This window comes from Lepisosteus oculatus, chromosome 10 (genome assembly GCF_040954835.1).
Source record: "Lepisosteus oculatus isolate fLepOcu1 chromosome 10, fLepOcu1.hap2, whole genome shotgun sequence".
Taxonomy (NCBI): Eukaryota; Metazoa; Chordata; class Actinopteri; order Semionotiformes; family Lepisosteidae; genus Lepisosteus; species Lepisosteus oculatus.
Window position 1 is genome coordinate 22,666,018 of NC_090705.1, and position 23,890 is coordinate 22,689,907.

A 23,890-nucleotide genomic window follows, 5' to 3' on the forward strand; every position below is an offset into this window, starting at 1 on the left:
GCTTAAACAGGATAAAACAAAAGTGTTAAGAAAGCGTTGTGTCACTGGGAAATCACGGACACGCGTTTCACTTCGGTTTTTTTTTTTACACCGAAAGTTGCCCCACGCACGCTGGACTCGGGGAAACTACGCGAGTGAGGCTGGAATATTAAATGAAAGCAGATGCTTAATTTCCCTAGATTTTATCGCTACCTTGGATTGATTAATTTGTCCAGCCCTTAACTTCCTTGGACTAGATGTACGCAAGAGGTTTTAAAAAGGATAGATGTGCAATATTGTGTCCAGAATTATGCTGATACTTGCCGTCATCGATAAATGCATCGATTCCCAGTAAATGTTAAGTCTTTTAGTGTAGTTAAATCATGAGTGAACACATGTACATCACTCGGTTATGCTTGTTTCTACCTCCTTTTGTTAGCAATTAGCAGTGTGGACCCTATGCAGAAAACCAGGGCGATCTCCAGATGCGTAGTCGATAGAACAGTCTAAGGTCTGAAAGCCGAAGGTAGACAAAACCGGTGCAAAAGTACAGACCAGAAGCGAAGCCGTAAACCGAGAGTCGAAACCAGATCGGGAATCAAAGTACCAAAACCAGGAGACAATCTAAAAACAAACCAGGATCAGGAAGCCCAAAAAAACATGTAGTAAGTAATGAAGAAAATCGAGGTCACTCTAACCAGAAAGAACCCTAATACTGAGCACAGTGCCGACTTTGAAGCAGCACTAAATAGGTAGGGGTAATTGGGCTAATTGGGAACAGTGCAGGAATGCGAGGTGGAATGCCGATTCCTCCGGCGGCGTGGCGTGACACCTTTTTGCCTCTTGCATTATTAGTCACACTTCTGAGTTTCTGAAAAAGCACTCGAAACTTTATTCAACAGGAAGCTTTTTTTATCAGGCTTACTCGCCTAAGAAGTTGAAGGCTTATTGGTAGTGCACATCTTGGCATTTATAGAGGACATTATTAATTTGGGTGTGTATTAAACTCTTACCTGAGCAATTGTAAAGTCATATAAATATAAAGTCATGTGTATCATGTCTTTCCTCTATAGAGTTACAATACATGCCTGGGGTCCACTGAAAAACCTTTAATAACCTAAGTTGTTGTAGAGACAACAGTAGTCTTTGGATAGAAGTCAAATGGATGACATTTTTTTTCTATCTGAAGGTCTTACAAATATATATATTTATAGCTCAGTTTCTACAGTATATTAAGGTTACCATCAAAAAGTCCGAAACATCTAGACTGAGCACAAAGAAAAGATTGCCTGAGTGGTCCAACGGGTTGTGTTTTCCCAAGTGCAGGTTGAGCTGTACGATCATGGGTTTGAGCCTGGATCGTGGCTCTAGCCAGCTGTGACAGCTGTGATTCCCAAAGCAGCAGGGCACAACTGGTTGAGCGCCAAGGAAGACAGAGTGAGATTAGCTGGAGCCTGTGGCCTCCCAGGTGCTTGCAGACTTGCCATACTGCTGTCGAGAGACACGCCTCTTGTCCACTGGGTGCTGGACCTCTGCCTGTGACATTAAAGACGAGAGACTCAAAGCAGGGCAGGTCGTCAGTCAATCTCGTTTTCCCCCGTGTGCAGTTGTGGGCTTTGTCGCCACGAGCTGAGACGTGCAAAATACAGAAACCAAAATTGGGTGGGTATAACCAAAAAAATAATAAGGCTTATGGGCAGCTTATTACTGCTGTCTTGAAGAAGAAACAGAACAGTTATTTCAACTAATGTGCAAGAATGCTTAGTGTGCAACATGATGCTGAGCCCAAACTCATTTTTTTTAATTATAAACGTTAAATAGAAAAAAACTAACAAAATGATAGTCTAATTAATTCAAATGCAAACCTTGTTCCAAAGTATGGAGACTATTTTCACAGTATTGAAGCCTAAATCCATAGGAGGGATGATCATATAAAGCCAAGATGGCTTGATGTTCAAAATTTCTCCAAGTCAGAATAGTTTTTCCTTCACATTTTGTGATTTCTTACCGAATTCTCGAACACATCTAATAAAACCACACTTGCACATGGGTGTGTACAATGTGGCAAAGCCACCATTAGAAAAAAAAGTATGTCACTTTTTGTCAAAATACTAATATTTATTAACCAATGGCTATAAACACAAAAAGTAAAACATCAGTATTTTAAACATTTTAAAGAACTTAGATTAAACACAACCCCAATCTGGGTGTCCTCCCAGTTCTTTGTCCAACATCAACAACCAAGAGCTAATTTACTGTATCTTCACATTTTTCTTGGAATCAAGACTTGTTTTTAAGTTTGAAAAAAATAAAAAGGAAAAGAACAAACATCCTTAACGAATGCACAATCTCATAAAAGTGAAGGAACACTTCCATAGGCAATGAGAGTGGAACTTTCTGCAGACTGCTAGACAGATAGATGGACAATTTTATGTGAGAACTAGAGAGGACCTGAGACCAACAGGGCACTTGTGAAAAAGGGAATCTGCAGCACTTTCACCCAAGATCTTTGACAAGTCTGTCTGTCAGTGTGCACAATGCTGACCATACTCCTTAGTCCCTTCTTCCTCCTCTGAGCCCAACTACCATGTATCCTCAGATTCTCTGTTCAAAGAGCATGTAGGGGTCTGGAAGAAAGATCAAGGCTACACTGGGCCATCCAGGATCATCTTGTGAGGAAGACATGGCTGTTCTACTATGTTTGTGGTGCAAGAGACAGATTGGAGATGAATCTTTTCTCTTTTATGCCTGAGACACCTTGCTTTTGCTTCAGATTTTGTTTTCAGTACAAAAAATATTTTAAAATGTACTGTTCAAAGCATCACTAAACAAATATGTTTTTTTTTTTTAAAAGAGCTTAAACTGGGTTCTTTCTTATGATTTACAACGAAATCTACACATTCTCCAAAAGATTTAAATATTGCACACTGCAAGGCTTGGAAAGCCAAAATATTTCGGGGTGCATGCCCTTATTATTGTATCATATTCATGAACTTGCTGTTCATAAAAAAGAGTCTAGATCCATGTCACTAGTCAATTGACCAGGATTTCCCCAAGCAGTACTGAACACCTGGGTGAGTGCTGTAACTGTAGGCTGGGATGAGTAAGCCAGGGCTCTCTCAGCTCTCGATAATACTGCAACCCCTGCGACCCCCCCAGGCACATGCAGGCTCTGTGGTGCTGTCCATGAAGGAGGTGCTTCTCTTCCAATCGGCGCTGAGCCCCCTGTGCAGACTGCGTGGCTTGAGAAGTGTTAGAAAACGACTGGTTACAAGGTGGGCGGGCTGGAGGAATTTGCATTACACTTCCTCATTCTCTCCTGTGTGCGGATGCAGGGTTCACAGCCGTCAGCCAAGACATGAAAAACATACAATTGGTGAAATGAATCACTTGAAGGCGCAAACTCCTTATAGGATTACTGCCAGGTTTCAATGCAGAATCTTTATCATATACTTTCCCCCATCAAGTGATTATTCTCCCACACGTAGTTCCTAAAGCACAACCCACTTGTTTCACCATTAACTGACTTCAGACGCCAAGTTATGCTTAACTAGAACTAGGAATTACTTTAATCACTGTTGATTGGCTCAGCATCACCATTCATTAACACAGAACAGTGCTTTGGCACACTGCCCATAAACACAATTATCTGACAATTTTTACTTGGACATTCCTTGGTGGCTTCTTGGCATCTGCATGTTGATTTAACAGCTGGGTCGATTCACCAGAAGTTAATTCACATGTGCATGTACATCACTATATACAGACATTGTGCTAATCATATACTGTACCACTAAGTGGGTATATGAACTGGATACAAGGGCTGCTGGAGGGAAAGCAGACAGGACAGAGAGTGCACAAATAAAGGTTTCCTCCTACAAAACAAAAAAACCTCAGAGGCCTCAGTTTCAACTACTAGAATTACCTCTCTCAGGCTGCCAGACAAGGCCTCTCCATTAAAGGCCTGATGAAGCTGAGGGTCTCTGGCCACTGGATCGAGGCTGGAATCAGAATCAGAACAGAGGCTGTCAGTGAAGGTTGAACCTCCACAGGACTTACTCATGAACTTTTATACATATTGATATACAGTCCATAATGGTACTCTTCATTATTTGAGTTTGTAACAGCCTTTTCAAATATTCTTCTTTTGAAGACAGTAAGATTTCTACTAAAGTGCTACACTTCATTTAATTTCAGATAATATCAAAAGCCAGGATGTACTGTAGGGCATGCATTGTTATGCAATCAGCTTAGTCCACTAGGAGAAGCAAGAAAGGTTTTGAATCTGTATTTTCTGAGTTCATCCATTCTATATAAATCTTACCATACTTAATGAATATTTATACATTCCTTGGAGAAGAGCCATTTTTAGGAGCACGTGTGATAGTGACCGTGGATCATGATGTTCAAGATGCAAAGGTACAAAGCCTACCCCTTACACACCCTTGGCACACACATCAAAAAGTCTGGGAGTAAAGCCGTGCACCTGCTTTTACAATTTGTACAAACCAGGGAATCACTGGAACAGTTCAAATTTGTCATGGGAACATTCAAACATACAGCAAATGGACTGATCACAGCACTACATCTGCATGGAAAATCTGAAATGCGAATGTTGGTAATCAGCAAAAATCTTTTTTACAACACTACACAAAGCATGAGATCACACAGCCAGTAAGTCTTATAAGGAGTAGTAGATGGGGTCTCAATCACACAGATGGCTTTCTAGAAACATTCCCTCAAAATAACCACTACAATGGTCTTCTACAGTTTTGAAATATCCTGCAAAGTTCAGAACTGAAGGCTCTCCCATAGTGTCCGACACTGAACCCATCTAGTTCTGCCTTCATCGTTTCAATAGTGTCCAAAGTCGTGTCCCAAAGGTTTCACCTACCTGTACCATTAAGATTTGCTCCAACACTTGCAGTACTCTAGCTGTACGTGTTGTTACAGTTGCTGGGACACTGTCGCCCTGAAATCAATCAAAGCCCATTTTAAAAAGCGCCTTTTCATGGCGAGAACCACCTCAAAGCACTTTAGAAAGATTACAACATACGTTAATTTTGAAATTCTGCACTCACAGCTCTTCTATTGCTGTTGAGCTGGTCTCATGCCAACAGTTTTTAATTTAGGATACCATAAACGCAGCTATTTTTTTATTTCTAAAGGGTAAATCAAACTTTCTATTGGATCTAGCAAGGAAACAACTTCTGCACAGCACTGCGCGTTAAAAACAATTCATAATGAACAGAGATTTATAAGTAGGCAAAAGAAAAAAACAAAAGAATGAGAACACAAATGATTAGAAAAAAACACAAAATGCTATACATCATGGAGCACAGAAAATACAAGAACCACATTACAACCCTTCCCATTGTCCAAGAACCTACCCTTATCCATAAGACAACATTGTTCTGATCTAAACCTGACCAAAGAAAGGACAGAAGTAATACAAACACAGGGGAAGGGATTCTAGAATACAGGAGCAACAGATCTCCTACTGCGACTCATACACAGTCATCAGATCTTTCAAGGCCTTTTTTGCTTTTTCAGACCCTACGAGTATTATTTTTTATGAAGCATTTTAGTATTATTTCTTATTCATATTCTTTTATTTGGCACTGTACTGTATCGTGAATGATGGTGAAGATTTTGTTTCTGGCAAGATTACACAGTTGCAAAACTTGAGCATTCCTCTCTAAAGCCAAGAATGGAAAATGCCTCCCAGCTATTATACTAAATCCTGTCAGCACAGCAATGTGCTCCGATCCCTCTGTCAATGTCTGTGCGTGTCCAGGCCTTACCTGCTCTGAGGAAATGCAATCCAAGCCGGGTATACTGACTGTGGGAGAGTCTTGGCTGCAGGTGACAAGAATGAGCGAGTCAGAGTTGAATCTATTAAGGGCTGAGAGTGCGAGAACCGTGTTGACCAGCTGCACTCACTGCACAAACTATGCAGACTGCTGTCAAGGAACTGGATGCGGAGCAGTGTAGGCTCTGCATAAGGGACCAAAGAGGCTATGTCCACTCAAAACAGAATACACAGACACATAATTCAGGCACTGAACAACTGTTTTAAAACTAATAGATAACCTTAAGGGTTCAAAACCTTACCTGTGGGATCAGAGACAGACTCACCTTCTCAATTGTCCAGCACCATGCTGTCTGGGACTGAAGGCTGCAGGGTTGCTGGATTTGCCTCCTAAAGTAAAAGCTCTTTCTGGCTCTTGTGATCTCTGGGTACAAGACTGGTAGACGACAGACATTTGGGCCTTCAGGGGTTGTGTTCCCAATTGTGTGTCACTGTGAGTGAACCAGCATGGCTCTTCGGCCCTTCTGCCTTCCTCATTGTCCCTTCTCCCTGGGGCCCCAGCATGGGATGCTCCCCCTGTTGGCTTTCCTCTGGGTTGGCCTCCCCCAGGCTCGCCTCTGCCGACACTCTGTGCAGAGTACCTTATACCTCGGAGGTACTCACTCACTACCTGGCCCTGGACGTCACAGGCCGTAGCTTTGTCCCGAGCCCCAAAGCTTTGTCTCGAGCCAGTTCCACCATCTTCTGACAGGTTGTGCCTCTGAGTGCCGGTGGAAAGTGTGTGTGTCTGAGCATAGGAAGGATAACTCCTCCCTGCCCTGCTCTCAGTGCACCACACACCGGCAGCATCTGCACTCTCTGCTGGGCTTTCTTGGTGGGTGTTCCCCGCAAGGTAGCTGGAAGGAGGACCCTCACGCATTCCCCACCTCTCAAAATCTTTACTTGGCAAACCCATTGGGGATTTGCTGGAGAGCCTGCTGGCAGAGGTATCTCCCACAAATCTGTACCGTTCAATACCTGCAGTACTCTTTACTCCCAAGTCATCTTCTGGTAACCTGTATCGTTCATAGCCCAGACCCTGCACTGCCCTAGGCTCTGACGTATTGTCACTGTATCTTCTGTCTTGAGATGGGTGCTCTGTGTAACCTGAAGCAAATTCTTTAAAACCAGCACCTGGTGGAAGCTTTCTACTGCTGCCGTCTTCAACTTGACAGGGTCCTGGAATGTCTTCTTTTAATCTGTCCCCCCAGACAACCCCAGGCAGATTCCTGCCCGTGTAATCCTCAGGGTACCTTTGACCCGGAAGATCTTCAGGTAACCTTCTTCTTTCGATACCAGTTTCTGAGTAGAAATTACTGTGGCATTTGGGTTGGAGGTTTTCTACCCCTTCTTCTTGTGGATTTACAGAGTAATGTCCCCCACTTGTGTCCTCAGAAGATCTCTGGCCTGCAGGATTTCCATCTGAGCTCCAAACACACAGAGAAAATTTTGCCACCGAGACGTATTCTCTTAATTTTGTATGGCCCCTCTCTATTCTGCTCTCAGGGCACCCATTATCCGTAGGTTCCTCCAATATTCTGTTCCTTGCGATACTGGGATAGGGAGTGCCTGTTTCTTCATTCAGACTGTACCTGGAAGCTGATAATCTAGGTCTTTTATAGTCCAACTGGTATTTATCCTCTTTAACACCTCTAATGTATCTATAACCTGCTCTGTCTTCAGAATACTTCCATCCAGAATGATCTTCATCTCTTAAGCCTTCATTATCAGGTTCTGAGAACCTGTCTTCCGGGATGTCCTCCCACTGTCTTTGCCTTTTACGACGCAAAAGGTATTTGTCATCATCAGCATCTGAAGGATGCCTTTCCTTCGAGAGACTAGGCAGATCGTCAGAATATTTCTGCCTTTCATAAGTTGTAATGAAATCCTGTGCTTTATGGCTCCTGGGGTACCTTGGATCAGGGCTCCCCCCACGTGAGGTGTATGGGTCAAAGTCAGTGAAGTAAGATTTGTCTCTGTGTGCTGGAAAGCCTGCAGAACTGTATCTTCCTCTTGGCTTCTGTTTTAAATGATCTACAGGCTCTCTGCACGCCCCATAGTGATTCCCCTGCTCATCTCCAGGAGACCTTCTTCTAGAGTGATATTCTGGGTACCTGGTCAAGCCTTTTTCAGAACACTCTCTCCTGGGCCAGTAGTCACGATCCATATCCAGAGCCCTTCTCCCAGGATGCCTCTGGCTGGGAAAGTCCATACACCTCTCTTCCCTCATCTGAACTTCTGACGATCGTCTGCAATCACTGTCATCCGGACCCCTTTCATCTGTGAGGAGCCCAGAATAACAATTGGGGCGGCTTGTCCAACATTTTTGTAAATAGGTCACATGCACATTTTCATTAAAAGACAACATGAAATCACTGTTGTCCCCAGCTGACTTTTACACCTTGCCTTCATTGCATTCATGTGATGACACTAAAATGTGAATCGCCAAACAGATGGTACACTTATCAAATCTACTAAATGACCCTGGCATCTTCTCAGAAATGTAGGAACTGGGAAAAAGAAAGCAAGTGCAGAGACAAGAGTACACTGACCTTCTAACACATGATTAGAAGTCCTCTTGCCCTTCTTTTGACTCCTGTTTTGCAGGAGTTTCAGAGCTGTGTGCGACAAGAAGATCAAAAAGGGATTTTACTTCATCTGAGGAAAATGAAACACAGAGTGAAAGAGAAAATGTCAAAGTCCACAATGCATTTACATTCCAGGCCAAACTGTGGATTGTGTTCATCCAATCGAAAGGTTCTAAAACGTTGAACTGTTAAGGTAACTGTAGATTACATGCATACTGATGATTCTGAGCTGTGTTCAAGAGCACAGCCATTTCTCATATATGGTATTATTCCATCCATCCATTTTTTAACTGTTTCATCCAATTAGGGGTCACACTGGAGCCAGAGCCTATCACGACAAGCAAAGGGCTCAAGGCAGGATACAGTCAGGACAGGACACCAGTCCATCCCAGGACACATACATACTCACACGTGAACACGGAGATAACACACAAACTCCACACAGACAGCACCCCAGATCCAGACTTGAATCCATTGCCCCAATGCTGTGAGGTTGCAATGTGAAGCACTGCCCCAACATACTGCCCATGTGTTGTTATTATATTTGATATATTGTCATGTTCTTTATACAAGCAGGAAAGCAGGAATCTTCATTCAATGAATCACATTGCCTGTTCGAATTCTGAAGACACTGATGAATTATACATTTGTGTGTGCATGCAGAGACATTAGTATTATGTTTCAGTCAAAATGATACATTGTAAGTAATATTGTGGAATATATAGGTAGTACAAATTAATACAAATATTAATTGATATATCTGTGACTTACCTTCATCATAGTTCAAGGTCATGAGTTTTTGGTCATCACCTTCTGGTAGTACTTCTACCTAAAATTCAAACAGCTTTGTTAATGCACTCACTATATGGCAAAAGGAAAGAATTGTGGACATGTGTCAACTATAAGCAATATTTCAGTTTTGTATCTTGTAGAAATGACAAATAAATGACATAAAATGCATTTGTGTTCTAAATGGTGGTTTGACATTCTTAACCTAAGGCTAAGCTTTTAAACTAAGGTACTGCAATACCAGTAGAAATCTAGAATATGCAGTTTCACAAAGAATGCATTTCCAATTTTAACAGGTGTCTCCAGGTGTATAAAGAGCATGGAATAAACAATGAAAAAAGGGACACAACCTGTATTAATATTTATATATATTTGTATATAATATAACAGTATACTACACCAATATTTGTCTTTAATCATATTCATTACCGCATTTAATCACTTGAAATTAAAATTATTTCAATAAAAATGTAATTAGATTGTATCATTACCATTTTATCAGTCTCTTTTCAGCACAACATGTAATCTGTTTCATGCAGAAACTTAAATAGAAAAAGCTACCATGCAGTCAAGGAAACACTTCTAAGCCTTTGCAGTGAGGAGCTACAGCTCTTCGTGCATTGAAATACAACAAAATATTTCATATCTAGGTATGGTGAGGTTTGTGATAAACCCTGACATGTGATGTGTTGAAAATAAGAAAAGCCCTGTCAGTACCTGGATGGCAGACCTCCTGGGAAAGCTAAGGTTGCTGCTGGAAGAGGTGTTAGTGGGGCCAGCAGAGGGTGATCACCCTGCGGTCTGTGAGGATCCTAATACTCCAGTATAGTGAAGGGGACACTATACTGTAAAAAGATGCTGTCCTTCGGAGGTCCTGACTCTCTTTGGTCATTAAAAATCCCAGGGTGTTTCTTGAAAAGAGTAGGGGCGTTACCCCGGTGTCCTGGCCAAATTTCCCATTGGCCTTTACCAATCATGGCCTCCTAATAATCCCCATCTATGAACTGGCTTCATCACTCTGCTCTCCTCCCCACTGAGAGCTGGTGTGTGGTGATCGTTCTGGCGCGCTATGGCTGCCGTCACATCATCCAGGTGGGGCTGGAGGGGAGTCCCCATTACCTGTAAAGCGCTTTGAGTGGAGTGTCCAGAAAAGCGCTATATACAGTAAGTATAAGCTATTATTATTATTATTATTATTATTATTATTATTATTATTATTATTATTATTAGTCTGGGCCTGTCACAGTAGCCTTTTAAACTTTGTGTATGCCAGCCCTTGCCAGCAACTTCTCTTTAGGCACGAGGCTCAACACTTCTGCACCAATCACTTCAGTTTCCTGCCCATTTCATCGGAACTCTGCATTACCAGGTATTCGCCACGTCCAAAGGTCTTCTCCAGGATCTCAGCCTTTTCCCTCAGGAAGGAGCTTATCTTAGGAATTTGATCTAGGTTCAAATAGAATGGCAGCGAATCGGGATGCAGTTGTTTCTAGGGAAAAGGACATATTGTAACGTCAGTCCCCAGTGGAGAGAAAGGCAAGGGGAAGGGGATAGAGTGTAATTATGAACCACAAATGATTAAACTGTGTCACTTTTTGGTGTAAATTACCAACATTATTATCTTGATAGGCGGTGCAACAAAATTTATAGCGAGGATTCAATAAAGAAGCCAGGATTAAACCGGCAAATACTTAATATTGAATATGCATATATGCAAGGAGTTAAAATGCAGAAATGAAATGGTAAAATAATTAAAAACAAAGTGTCTGGCAAATCAAGGGGAATCATACAGCACTCATGAAAATTACAACAACACTGTATGCTAACATAATCGAAACATGAGCCACAAATAAAAAACAAAATGGAGGTCTTATGATCAGATTTGGTGTATACATGTGTGAATTCTAAATCGAAAACTTCAGTCCCACAGACGGCAGTACACTAAATAACTCAGAATCTAATCTTCACCCCCATCTATTGAATTAATTTTTAAAAATCACTAATTCATGTTTCTTTGCCTGTCATAAAACACTGCAATCATTCCTACACCTGGGAAAACTTTCCCTCTTTGAGACAAGAAAAACCCAATGAGAGGTAAGCACCGACTATTTAATCCCTTCACTACCCACCCAGGTTCCCACAGAAATTTCGCTTTTATCCTATAAAACCAGCAATTCCTCAAACTGAGGCATGAGCCAACAGCTTTTCTTACTTACCATGTAGATGAAGCGATGCTTCCGGCTCGTGACATGAGATGTAATACCTGTTTTCATCTTGATTTTGCACAGGCTGCACAAGTAATAAGGAACTTGGTTTTCATCTGGGAAGCGATATTCTGTCACGTATTTCAGGCCTGCTCATGAAAAGACAACCAACATTCCTTCAGCACATGGCCACACTGTGCTGTTCTTTGTGTAAGTTCAATTCACATTAACGTGTCCATTCACTTTGTAACTGCCTGCTCTAATTCAGGGTCACAGGGGTGCCAGAGCCAATGGGCGCAAGGCAGGGTACACCCTGGACAGGATGCCAGTCCACTGCCAACTAACTTGCCAGTGAGGATTTTTTTGGATCAAGAAAACCGGAGCACCCAAAGAAAACTTGCACAAATACAAGGAGAACATGCAGACTCCACATAGATAGAACTCCAGATCCAAAATGAAACCCAGGGGCCTAGCGCTGTGAGGCAGTAATGCTAACCACTTTGCCACCATAATTAACATTACACAGAATTTAAGCAAGATTTCTGACATTAAAGCACAAGTTCTAAATCGAACACAAAATACACAGCTTTTCTACTTCGCAGGTGCTATACAACAAACCAGGTTAAGAACTGTGGAATCATAAAAACAATGACTATGACATTCAAAAACATCCAAATCCAAACGAAGGCAGAGACATGGAGCCCTTGCTTTAAAAACTGTCAGTCACAGCACGACCAGAAATTAATTATACTTTTAAAGATACTTGGGAAACAAACACATAAGGCTTTCCTTGTTTTAACCCAACAGCAGCAGTCTATGTTGTTGGCATAATAATTAGTATATGTCTGCCTACATTGTAAGTCTGAATTGGTCTAAGGGCTTAGTAAAGTTTTCCCAGATTTTAAGCAGGAAGATATTAGCGAAGTGGACCCTGTACTCACCCACCACTGGTTCAGACCTCTTGGGATTTTCAACATAGTTTTTTAAGGTCCCCACACTTTCTGCAGTCCAGTTTTCTACAAAGCCCAGAATTAATAAAGGATTAAACGAATGCAACCTTAATAAAACTCTCAACTTTCATTAATTGCTCTTGACACTATTGTCACATAGATACACACAGTCAATGCACTAACCTTTGCATTGAACAGTTTTCAGTTTCTTTCCAAGTGCACCAGATGACCACCAATAAAAACAAAAGAACGACCAGTGAATTAGTAAAATAGTCGATGCAACAGAACACTTCTCATCTCACTCTGTCTGCAAAATTTCTACATTATGGTGTAGATAATAAAACTGCCCACAAAGACTTGAACAGTCAGGGTGTATAGTTAAATGTGTAAATAAAAATTGTTTCACAAATATTTCGAAATACATCACAACCTTAACGTCTCATGTTCTCTATCAAGTCACCCAAATATGCCTTTATTTATTTCATCAAAGGTGTTATATTTATTTTTATAGTTTTCCTTTTTGATGAAGAACTAAACCTGAACAGAACTGCCCAATTCAAGGATGTCTACCTATGGCAAATCTGTCTTCTTCTGGATCAGTTGAAGTTAACTGATGATCAGCATGCACAATTCTGAGCACTTTGTTAGAAGAAATATCCTTACTGTAAAACCACATTTCACAACAGGACAGGCAAAGAACTGCTTCAGCCAAAGTGGACTGATATCTGAATGGACTGATAGCACTGTCAACTAAGGTTGAATGGCGCTATAGAAAATAAAGGTGACCACCAGAATGTGGGTAATTTTAGCATTCCTCCATGGTTCAGACGGTTCTTAGAAGCTTTATAGAATAAAAAAAGAGTATTACGCATTGGATGAGATTCTCTCAACACTGACAGATTTTGAATGAGGGATACTTACCAGTTTGTGCTTCTTTCCGTTCAAGTGCATGTTTAACTGTATCTCACTGCTGCAAACCACTTCACAGATCTACACAAAGACATACAGAGGAGATAACAGATTTCAAAGCCAGGCAAGAAACAAAAACAATCTAGAAACTGAAAACATGAACAATGATGGACTGCAAATCATAAAGACTGTTATTGAGCCTGTTATTACATGTTAGGCCCAATATTGTTTTATAATTCTCTTAATGTTAATCATGTTAATTAAGGAGCAAACGAGTTGTATCACAATACAAGACAGACTGGTCATACACATTTGTACCTCAACGGCTGTACAACGGCACCCCAAAAACTGTGCTCATCGATTAATAATGTCTCAACAGCTTAACTATAATTAGGAGCTTCAGAGGGATAAATCAAGAATATACCAAAAAGACAGCTTCGCTGTCAATAGCTTGTGGCTCAAACGGTAAAGGTGAGCTGTTACGGCTCAGATATCACAGGTCTGACCCTGGGATGGACTGGTCAGCTAGGATCTTGGGGACACAGTGACTCCAGCGGTGTCCTGGACACCGGCAGGATTGCAATGACGTCACCAAGAGATGTGCTGGGCCTGGAGCCAGCCCTAGATCTCCGTCAAAACTCGGTGGGGCTTGTACTGGGTCAATGGTCAAGCAGTTCTGACAGGAGGAGTGTCTGAGGAAAATGTCTACAAGTCTTCCTCCTCACCGGGTGGGAACTGGAGCTGTTCCTAGAGTGCCCAGTCTCAAATAACTGGTGATTCCACCCTTTTTTTTAAAGAAAACAGGATTTATTCTTGTCTAGAATATGAAAAGATCAGATCAGAATATTCAAGTCGGGGATGTAAAATTTTGTGCATCTTAATTTGATCTAATCTCTCAGGTTACACGGCACTGTGGCACCAGCTGCCCTATTTCAACAACTGGACTGGGAAAGACTCACTTCTGAGCATGGACATTTTTGCTCACATACAAATAGGACAATGGTCAGCAACAGTTCACACCAGACAGCACTAGATCAGAAGAGAGTGCATGGAGTCTCAGCTGAATACTGGCAATGTGACAATTTGTCCACTGTGCACAGTCGTTGTCCATGGTAACATGTTTCCCATGGTCATATTTGGACTGATTCAAGACCACACACAAGCAAAGGCTAAAACATTCTGCAAATGGAGTGATTTTCCCAAAAATTCCCTCCCCCCAACAATCTCGCACCTCACAGCAGGGAAATTTCCGTTCCTTGACTTCTTTCTGTGCATTGAGCTTCTCTATTTTCTTATTCTTTTCAAAAGGCAAAGCTTCTGTAAGAGAGATGGGTGTCAAAAGGCTGAGGCCCTTGGGAGGAGGAGATAGAAGCAGTCACAAAGATATGTAAGTGTTAACCCTGTAGTCCTTCTGTGCAAAAAAATAAAATAAAATCACTAGTCTGGACTAAACCTCAGTTTCCAACCTTCTGAGGCATCAGTTTCAAACTGCACATAAACGTACATCTCTTTAACAGGCCTGTCATGACTCTCATTCTTCAACCTTCCGTTTTAATTAAGTGCGCAGATACAGGTTGAACAGGTTTTGTGAAAAGGAAAACAGTATACAGTGTCTGCATGTAAAAGATGCTCAGCTAGAGCTGCAAAAAAGAAATGCAGGTAAATATACAGACCAACTGGGAGGTCGCTCTGGCACTTTTCTGAATCGCCACTGGGGAGCTTCGTGGAGAACGCTGCCACCTGATACTTCTCCATAACTGCGGACAGAAACACAAGAACCAGGGCTTGAGGCCAGACCCTCGACTGAGGTCTACAGAAAATACTCTTCTACTGCACGGCAATACATTCCGATTGTGAGTTTCAAACGGCCAGACTCTAAGAATAATTCAGATTTCTGTCTTTCTCACCCAGTTTTATACAGCAAGATGTATAAGGTACATTTATGCATTCACATCTCATACAGTCAAAAAAAAACGTGCACACAAGACTGTGCCATACGTCTTTAAAGCACTGTTAGGAATCTTCACAAAGTTGACAGAAACTTACTCTCTTCCAGGCTCATTGTTTTAAATTTAGACCAGTCGTCAGGAGACAAGGTCTGCACCTAGAAACAAAACGAAACAACAAAGACCTTCAGAGACTAAAAAAAAAAGATTACATTTCAGGCCTTTCACAGTAGACAAAAAACTAATAAAAAACAGGTAAAAATAGGGTTTTCTTTCCTCTTTTTCCTTTGCTTATCTCTTCCAAATCTCTGCTTTCCTTTTTTGTACTACTTTTGTACACTTATTCCTGTTTTCATATTATTCTTGTAATACACAGTTTGTTTAGGTACCAGGTTTTTCATTCAATAATGATTGTTCACATTTGTTCAATATTATATATGGTACCATGCAATATTATTTCTTTTAACTGTAAAACCAAAAAACAAACTGAAAATAAAAACAGGTAAATAATAGACCAGGTATGACCTACTGCTGTGGTACAACAATTGAGATGTTGTCTATCTTTCCAAACGCATATCTGTTGCACCCTGTAGTCTATCACCCACTCCACACTATTTTCAAACAGGAGCAATTTTAAAAAGATACATGGCATATTGTGAAAGGCTTGTAGCTTCCATCATACATTTTAATGTGAAAGATGGACAGATTATTTGTTAGAAAATCTCTTTTTCATCTACAGAGCTAATACAGTGCTCTAAAATAAAATAGTTAATATGCATAGGGGCTAACTTAACAAAGATAAGAGACAAAAAGCCTTTGAGAAAATCTGAAAAACTCTTGAACACCTACTGTAGAGAATATATATATAATGTTGCTGAAGAGTAAAACAAACATAAGAGATTCCAAACATTCCCAACAAATGATGTAAAGAGACTGGACAACATTCCCTAAAAACTGGAAATCAGTGTAGTTAAAATAAAGTCCTGTGCGAAGTGTTTTTTCCAACAGGTCTCCAGAAGCGGTTATAGAAACGTCTGGTTCTGGTGAAAGGTATTGTGTTTAACTGGAAACCTCTTTTCTACTCTACTTGCCCTTCCTCCATGGCCCCCTAAAATGGGAACTGAGTTTTGCTCTGGAGTGGACAAACTTTATAAAGCCTCTGTTTCGAGACCTCCTTGAATAATGAGCTGTACCACGCGTGACACAGCTGGGTGGGTTGTGAAGTAGGGTTTATGAAAGGGGTCAACCCAACAGAGCCGTGAGTCACCTGAACCTCCCCCATGCCCTCATTCGTCTCCAGCGTCTGCGCGATGGGTTTCAGGAGGTGAATCGCCCCAGGGTTTTTCAAATTCTGAGGCAGCATGTCTGGATGAATTTCTTTCTAAAAGTGAAAAAACACTGGCATGTCAACTGCTTGCATCTCTTATTATGTTTCCACAACGGGTCCCGGTTTACATAAGGGGAGAATATGATATTAATGTTAAAAACTGTCTGCACAGAAAAGATGCAATTCATCAGATACAGAAGAGTCGATAAGATGATTCCCTGGGGGCTGGGTGGCGCAATGGTTAGGGCTGCTGTCTCGTGGTTCCAGGCTCTGGGGCGTCTTGTTGTGTAGGATCCTCAAGCTCTCATTGTGCTCTTGTAGGTTTTCTCCAGACAACCGTGGTTTCCTCTCCCTTCCGAAAGACATGTCCATAACGTTGACTGCCAACTCTAAACTCCCAAATTAAGAAACAAAGATGCGACCCCTTCCTCACTGATCTATTCTGCATGGGGTAACTCTGCGAAACGGCCAACCCAACACAGCAGAGACGAGATTCTGATGTAGATACATAGGATGTGTCCCCGCAAGTCTTTGGTCGTTCAGTGTGGCTCGTGGACAGTCACAATATGCCGCTGTTGTCCACTACTGCAGCTCTCACATTGCTGTTACAGAAGAGAAACGTGTCTGTAGACCTGCCTCCTCAAAGAGATTCATGTGGGCAAAGTAATGAAGCAGGCAGAGCAAGCAGCAGGAGAGGTGCTATTTCCTACCATACAGCAGGTAGTCTGTAAATGGGGCCCTTTGTGTGGCACAGCACCACTGAGGGGCTGGGTGAGCTGAAGGCCAGGGACACCTGTGGGCATCGTACAGCTTCACTTCACCTGGTGTCATTTTCTTTATATAATAGGTTTCTACGATAACCTGGAGCATCGCTTTGCTTTGTATCGCAAAGGAATGTTTGACACATTACCTGACAGATGCCTGAGCTCTTGGCTAAATGCAGCACAGCTCAGTCTGAGCGGTCTTTCCAGCTTCAGAAGTACTTCATGACTTGTTTGTCATGCTAAAACATTGCTTTAAATCAACATATGATATTTAACCTGCTCTTGTCCTCAGACCTTCACATTAACTCACTACCTTCACCTTGGCTTTGACTTGAGGAGCCTAATAATACAACATTGCAGCTCGCAAGCCTGAATGAGGGCAGTCCTGAAACTCCCTACTGAGCGCACAGTTCGTACCGATTCATTCAGCTTTCTTAGAGCTGAAAACAAGTTTTAAATAAGGCCTCAAACAGAAAACTGAAATTGCAATGGCTAACTTCTTAAGTACTCAGCTGGAGCAAAAACTAGACAACACAGGCGAGACTCAGGATCAGGAAAAGAGAAAGGAAACTACCAGGTCGACGACTGGCAGCAATTTGTACCGCTGAATAAGGGCTCAGCTGCAACGAAATCAGGAGCAGACATGCTGTGCTCCGGGAGAACCACTGTATTAGCCTATAACACAAAGCAGTGCAGCACCAACATGGGCTACCCTTATCCCAATGCATGAAAAAAAGAAGCAGCAACCAGACACTTACTTGTACGTGCCTAGAGTGAGAAAATGAAACGCCCACACTGGAACTGAAGTATCGCCACGGTAACTCCTCGTGGTGAGAAGTCCAGCGTTATGGCACTGGAGATACTGAAGACTACCCAACAAGGTGATGAAACCTTCCTTCCATCACACTGAGAACAGACTTGTCTCCACCAGTACAAAATAATTATTTTGTCATGTGATAAATCGCACCACACTCGGTGAGAATAGACCTTAAGTCAGTCATGTGTGTCACTGTTTGTTGTAGACAAATATCCCATGTACAGCGCCTAGTCTGTCATGTCTTCACTGAGAGTCTGAGTGCTGCTGTCATGGCTTGAGTTGATTAAACCTCCTTCTGAATCAGGAGCTGAAAGAAAGGCCAGAGGAAACTTGGACGAGTATTTTCCTGCATGCGTCTGTAATTCAGACTGGGTACTTATCGAGAAAAGACAAAAATTGAGTCGGGTCTGGGGAGCGAAATCTGTCTGAGGACTTAGTCAATTCACCGTCCCCTATCTTAGACCTTGGCAGAAACAGACAATCCCTGAAGCGACCTCCCCAAGAAAATTTAAGGAGTCAAAGGCAGGCGACTCCCTTCTCCATTATAATTAGTCTAATTATTGAATGAGCTGCAGGGGAACGCCGATGTGTTGTCAACAAACATCCTATATGTCATTTAGGAGATAATTAGGTTAAATGTGTAACTGACTATTCAAGTTGGACCGAACACCACAGGCCCCTGCAGGAAGTGGGTTTAAGAGCACTGCAACAGATAAAAAAAACCGCTCCTGCCTGCACAGATCAGAGCACGCGGGGCTCTCTGCCACTGCCTTTGGCTGTTTCCCAGGGTCTTTTAAGACTCATCTGCTCCCAGAAATAACGTACAGGTAACTGTCCCTTTAATGAAGGAAATGTCTTGTATAGTCAACTGGAAAAGACCTTAAGAAAAATGGTTTGATTATTGATTTGAAACCTCAGGTTGGAACAAAACTAAGAGACACCAGACCCTCCAGGAACTGGGCCTGAGGCCCTGCTCGAAATGAAGCTGGAAGCTCCTCTTACTCACAATGTAAGTAAAGCGATGCGTACGGCTGGCAACGTGGCTGATAGCGTCGTTCTGACACAGGACTTTGCACAGCTGGCAGAAGTAATATGGATGATCCGAGTCCCCCGTGCTCTTGAACTGGACCACAAACTGCAAGCCTGCAGGCAGACAAGAGGTAAAACACAATGAGGCTGACCCACATCCGGCACAAGACGTCTTTTAAGAGGCTACCCTCGGGAAATCAGCAAAAAGGGGAACATCAGACCTCCCCATTGAATCAAGTCATGGAAGAATCGGTTGAAAAAGAGAACAAGTCAAGGGACGATATCATATCGTATACGTGACTGCTAACAATGTCAAACTGGAGCTGCCATGCAGGAAAAGTGAAAGCAGGCAGAAGCATTTCTACACCAACCCAGCCAAAAAGAAAGTAAGAGAATTCTTGAGGTACAAGAACTTGTCATTTCAAGCAACAGATCAATTTAATCTGGTGTTTCTTTTTTTCTCCTTTTACAACCTTAAGAATTGCAAAAAATGAATAGTCACACTGATCCTGACCAGAACGACATGGTCTGTGCAGACCAATCAAAGGTGTGCTATCCAACCTCAGGGATAGTAATTAAACAAACTAATTAGAGACTGTGCCTTTTCTATCTTATCGGTATTAGTTACAGTGGCGACACTTACCAATAATTGGCTCCTTGCGGTTCTGCATCTCCATATAGACATGCAGAACTCCCTTCTTTAGTAAACTTGCTTCTGAATCAGGAACTGAGAGAAAAATCGGAGAAAACTGATCGAAATATTTTCCTGCATGCTGTTCCCCAAAATGACTGCAGCAAGACTGATCACAACCGTATCACACCCATAGCTCCCCTGCCATCCCACTACAGATCCTGTGTAAAAATGTCACTTCTCACTCTGCTGTGTAACCACCCCCCCCCACCAGGACAGGAGCTGATGCGGCTCCATGCTGTCAGTGTCATGTGATCTCACTGATCTGATGGCATGATACTGCACGCCATTGATCAATCGATCACACTAGATGAAACAACAAGCTACAGATGAGCTGCTGTTGCACTAAATATTTTTCAAAGTGGGAAATATGAAGTGGGATTGTGTTCAAGGGAGAGAGAAAAGGCGGCAAATGTTTATAAAAGAGCTTTTTCTTTTGTTTTATGAAACACCCTTTTCAGGTATATAGTTTGGTTGGAAATAAAATAATTGTAAAATATATAAGAACAGACTACATTTTCATGTGTGATCTAAATTGGTATATTTACAAATTTATAAAAATGTATATTGGCATTATAAAAGAACTGTTGTGTAATGCCATCTGTATTTAAAATGGTTTTATCTGTTCTCTAAAAAAATAAATAAAAAAGCACCTTTTTCAGGTTCCACACAGTTACTTCAGTACACAATCCACCATCTGTAGTTATGCGCGTTACTTTTGTCTTAATGTATGCAGCATGCTGACATGAATTGGATTTTTTTTAGGCCCATATACGAAATCACCAACTTTTACTTTGCTAAGCATACTGTAAAAATATTTTGGTTGCGGAGATCTGTGCTACCACAGTTGCCAGAGTATCACACAGTCACAGTATTGTTGCATGAGGGTACCACAGCAGCTCTACGAGTTATTTTAGGGCTATTTAGGTAGAAACCGAGATGGGAACCCCACTGAATAGTGCTAGGGGAAGCGAGGAGGTGATTAGTGTAGGGTGAGACATTGTTCTTTTTATTTTGGTATTACATTATGTTGGGAAAAACAAGGAGAAACCGAAACATTCGCCATTATTAAGAAGATGAAGAGACTGCATTTCAGCAGAAGTCACAAACCTTGACACCCCGTGCAAAATATTATTTCTAAAACTTAAACCCTTTATAAATTCCACTGTCCACGTAAATACATTATATATAAATCTCTGACTGCTATATACAGTAGGGCTATCTGACAATGCTATATATTGTAATAAGTCAGATAAAATAGTCTGAGTAGAAACTTAACTGACAAAAAAAAACATTTTCAGCTGCCATTGGGTGATAGTGAGATCAGTAAAGCTAACTGCACAGGGCCTCAACGTGTGCAAGACAGCACGGCAGATTCGCTCACCTGTCAGGCCTTCCTGGCGCAACCTCTTTTGATGCAGAAGGAAAATGTAACACAAAGAGGGGCAAAGGTGAGTTTTGAGTTTAACAAACTTTATTTTCAGTGCTGTGCAGCAGTGAAACGTATAAGGCACACTCTGCAAATGATTCAGTACAAACACACACATTTCACTCAACACACATCTTAATTTGGCTCTCGTGATGAGCTGAACACGTGAGACATTCCATCCAGATCATTTTCCAATTAAACATGCAAGTAATTAATGAATCAAATACATTACAATTATACGCCATTTAACCAAGACATACCTCAAATAACCGCCAAATAAGTTGAGCAGTTTTGCCAAATACATTATAATTGCTCATTCATAGCTACTTATATACTGTAAATGCTTAAGGTATCAAATTCAGTTTTCAACCCATTTCTGGAATCTGGTTTCAATCCAACACAAAGAAAAAAAGACAGAAAATTAAGAATCCTTAGTGTTCTGTAGTACCCATTAATCCCAGAATCTTTAATCCATCACTTTATTGGCACTGAAGCAAAATGCAAAATACCAAAAAATGCAATTAATCTCAACATTTTAAACTTAGTTTTGCACAAATCTTTATTCTTCTTTGCAGGCGGGAGCATTTAGAACTGCTGAACTTTACCTCCGGTTGCTCATGTACTCAAATTATCGAGTATACATTGCCTATAGCTTTTTTTGTGCTGCAGTTTCTTTCCTGTTTGGAATGAGATCATAGAATTCTTAATGAGCAGTTTACAGATTTTTACGATTCAAGGGTTGGCTTTTTAATTTTCTAACCGCGTGTTGCAAGAAATTGCTTTACAGGAAAAAAATGTGTCCGTACCTGTCTGTGCTTTCCTCCCACAAGATGCATGTAGTACTGTAAAATATTGACATCTTTCACGCCGCAAAGCTGAAAAAAGAAATGGTTAAAAAAAAACATGAAAACAGGAAAATGTAAGCAAAGGGCCTTCTGTCAAAGAACAGCTGAAGGTAGTACTGCAGATTTACACATTTTGCCTCTTCAAAAAGTTCTCGATTTCTCTCACCTTACAGGAGTGAGATTTAGGCTCCTTCGCACACAGCTCATTGCCTTTATTCTCGCTGTCGAGAAAAATAAAGAACACTTAACCTTTGCAACTACACATACACATTTAATATGAATGTTCCAAGACGTCACTACAAATTCTTTCTCCAGTAGTGAGTTCTTAAACAGTCCAAGGAGTGGTCAAAAAGGCATCACAACATTTTACTGACAAACGTCAACATGTGCAAGAGTTAGTCTGCACCCGATAAGGTACAAACAATTCTTTCGCTGATGACATTTGGGTTAGGGTAGATTTTGATTCAAGGGCTCTCAAAACATGTCAAGGCATCCTCAGAAAATTAGGGAAAATCTTTACTCCAAATCAAGTGCAGCGTCAAGAACATAAAAAACGTTTCAAAAGAGAGGCATTCAGTCCATGCAACCCATCTGGTATTGAGCAGATAACTGATTCTGGGAATAATCCTATCCAGCCTATTCTTGAAAAAAGTCAGGGTATCGTTTTCAACAACATGTCGGGCTTGCCTGTTCCACACTCCCACAATCCTTTGTGTAGAGAGGAGCCTCCTGTTCTCAAGAGATCATACAGAAGATCTGCACTAGCTGCACTTAAGGTGGATCCGTTTATGGACATTGGGTTTTTAATTAAAAACAGCAGAAATTATATGAAAAATGCTTTTCAATTGGATTTTACTGTTAATTCATGAGTCTGAATGTCATGCATGTCGTACCTGTGCTCTGCACTGGGCAAGTGAGAAGCCTGGGCTCCGCATTCCTCACTTTTCTCTGTGGGGAAAAGCACACATATGAACGTCGTGGTCTTGTAGTTCATATCAGATCTGCTCCATCGTAAATGGTTGAAGCCTTTGATTCTGTAAAAAGTGTAAACTTTTGGCCTCTTTTAGAATCTATTTCGGACGCTGTCAAGTCAGAAACATTACATGAACCTTAAAAACCAATAGATCCAAGTGGTGGAGAGAATATCTTTTAGATGTCATCTTTAATTCACTAAAGTGATTCAACACAAAGACGCAGTCTGTGGTTTACAGGCATCAAAAGGAACTTCTCTCCTGGAAACGAACTAAAAACAATTTAAACATATAAGCTCACCTTCCGATTCGAGCTGTTCCATTTTCCAATGATTTAAAGAAAACCAACTCCAATTATTTAATAACAGCTTAATCTCTGCTTTGTGGGGTATTATAATATATATGAAAAAATATAAACGCGTATAGGGGAAGACAATTTGTTTTTACACAAAAACTTCAGATGTAGCGAAGCAGCAAGTAGATATCACTGTATAGATGCTGCAGCGATGTAAACATGGTGCTTCCGGTACTTCCTGGACGCGCAGAAGACGCTAATTTCCGCCGTTCTGGACGGCTTCAAGGAGTGTTCGACATTACGCAGATGTTTAAGAGCGAAAATAAGAAAATGTTCTTCGATTTAATACAGGTTTTAAAGCCTGACAGATTTCGAATAATCCCTGGGAATACAAGGTCTTTATAAATTGTAAAATGACATTTATTTTCACACTATATTCAAATTTGTGGATTAAGTCATTACTGTGCGACGAAACCGGAAACCGGCTTCTTTTTTTTCATGTGCGT

At 41.3% G+C, this 23,890-nt stretch overlaps 1 protein-coding gene across 6 annotated transcripts; it reads right to left on the reverse strand.

The window, feature by feature from the left end:
* Positions 1-847: 847 nt before the first annotated feature.
* On the reverse strand, positions 848-23,816 carry LOC107078602 (uncharacterized). Of its 6 annotated transcripts, none has more exons than XM_015357249.2 (23): positions 23,391-23,816; positions 23,012-23,066; positions 22,285-22,339; positions 22,080-22,148; positions 21,229-21,253; positions 19,797-19,880; positions 19,131-19,267; positions 16,484-16,597; positions 15,317-15,374; positions 14,944-15,027; positions 14,502-14,587; positions 13,283-13,351; positions 12,545-12,569; positions 12,353-12,427; positions 11,424-11,560; positions 10,574-10,696; positions 9,190-9,247; positions 8,383-8,448; positions 6,118-8,110; positions 5,784-5,838; positions 4,874-4,951; positions 3,905-3,980; positions 848-1,515 (listed from the first exon to the last, which is right to left on the reverse strand). In XM_015357249.2, the coding sequence occupies exons 1-22, from the start codon at positions 23,410-23,412 to the stop codon at positions 3,936-3,938; spliced, it is 3,513 nt and encodes a 1,170-aa protein (XP_015212735.2). In that variant the 5' UTR covers positions 23,413-23,816; the 3' UTR covers positions 848-1,515; positions 3,905-3,935. The 6 variants fall into 6 exon arrangements, with proteins under 6 accessions (XP_015212735.2, XP_015212736.2, XP_015212738.2 ...); XM_015357250.2 differs by lacking the exon at positions 848-1,515 and adding an exon at positions 2,077-3,298 and having other exon boundaries at positions 14,502-14,584; XM_015357252.2 differs by lacking the exon at positions 848-1,515 and adding an exon at positions 2,077-3,298 and having other exon boundaries at positions 7,945-8,110.
* Positions 23,817-23,890: the final 74 nt, after the last annotated feature.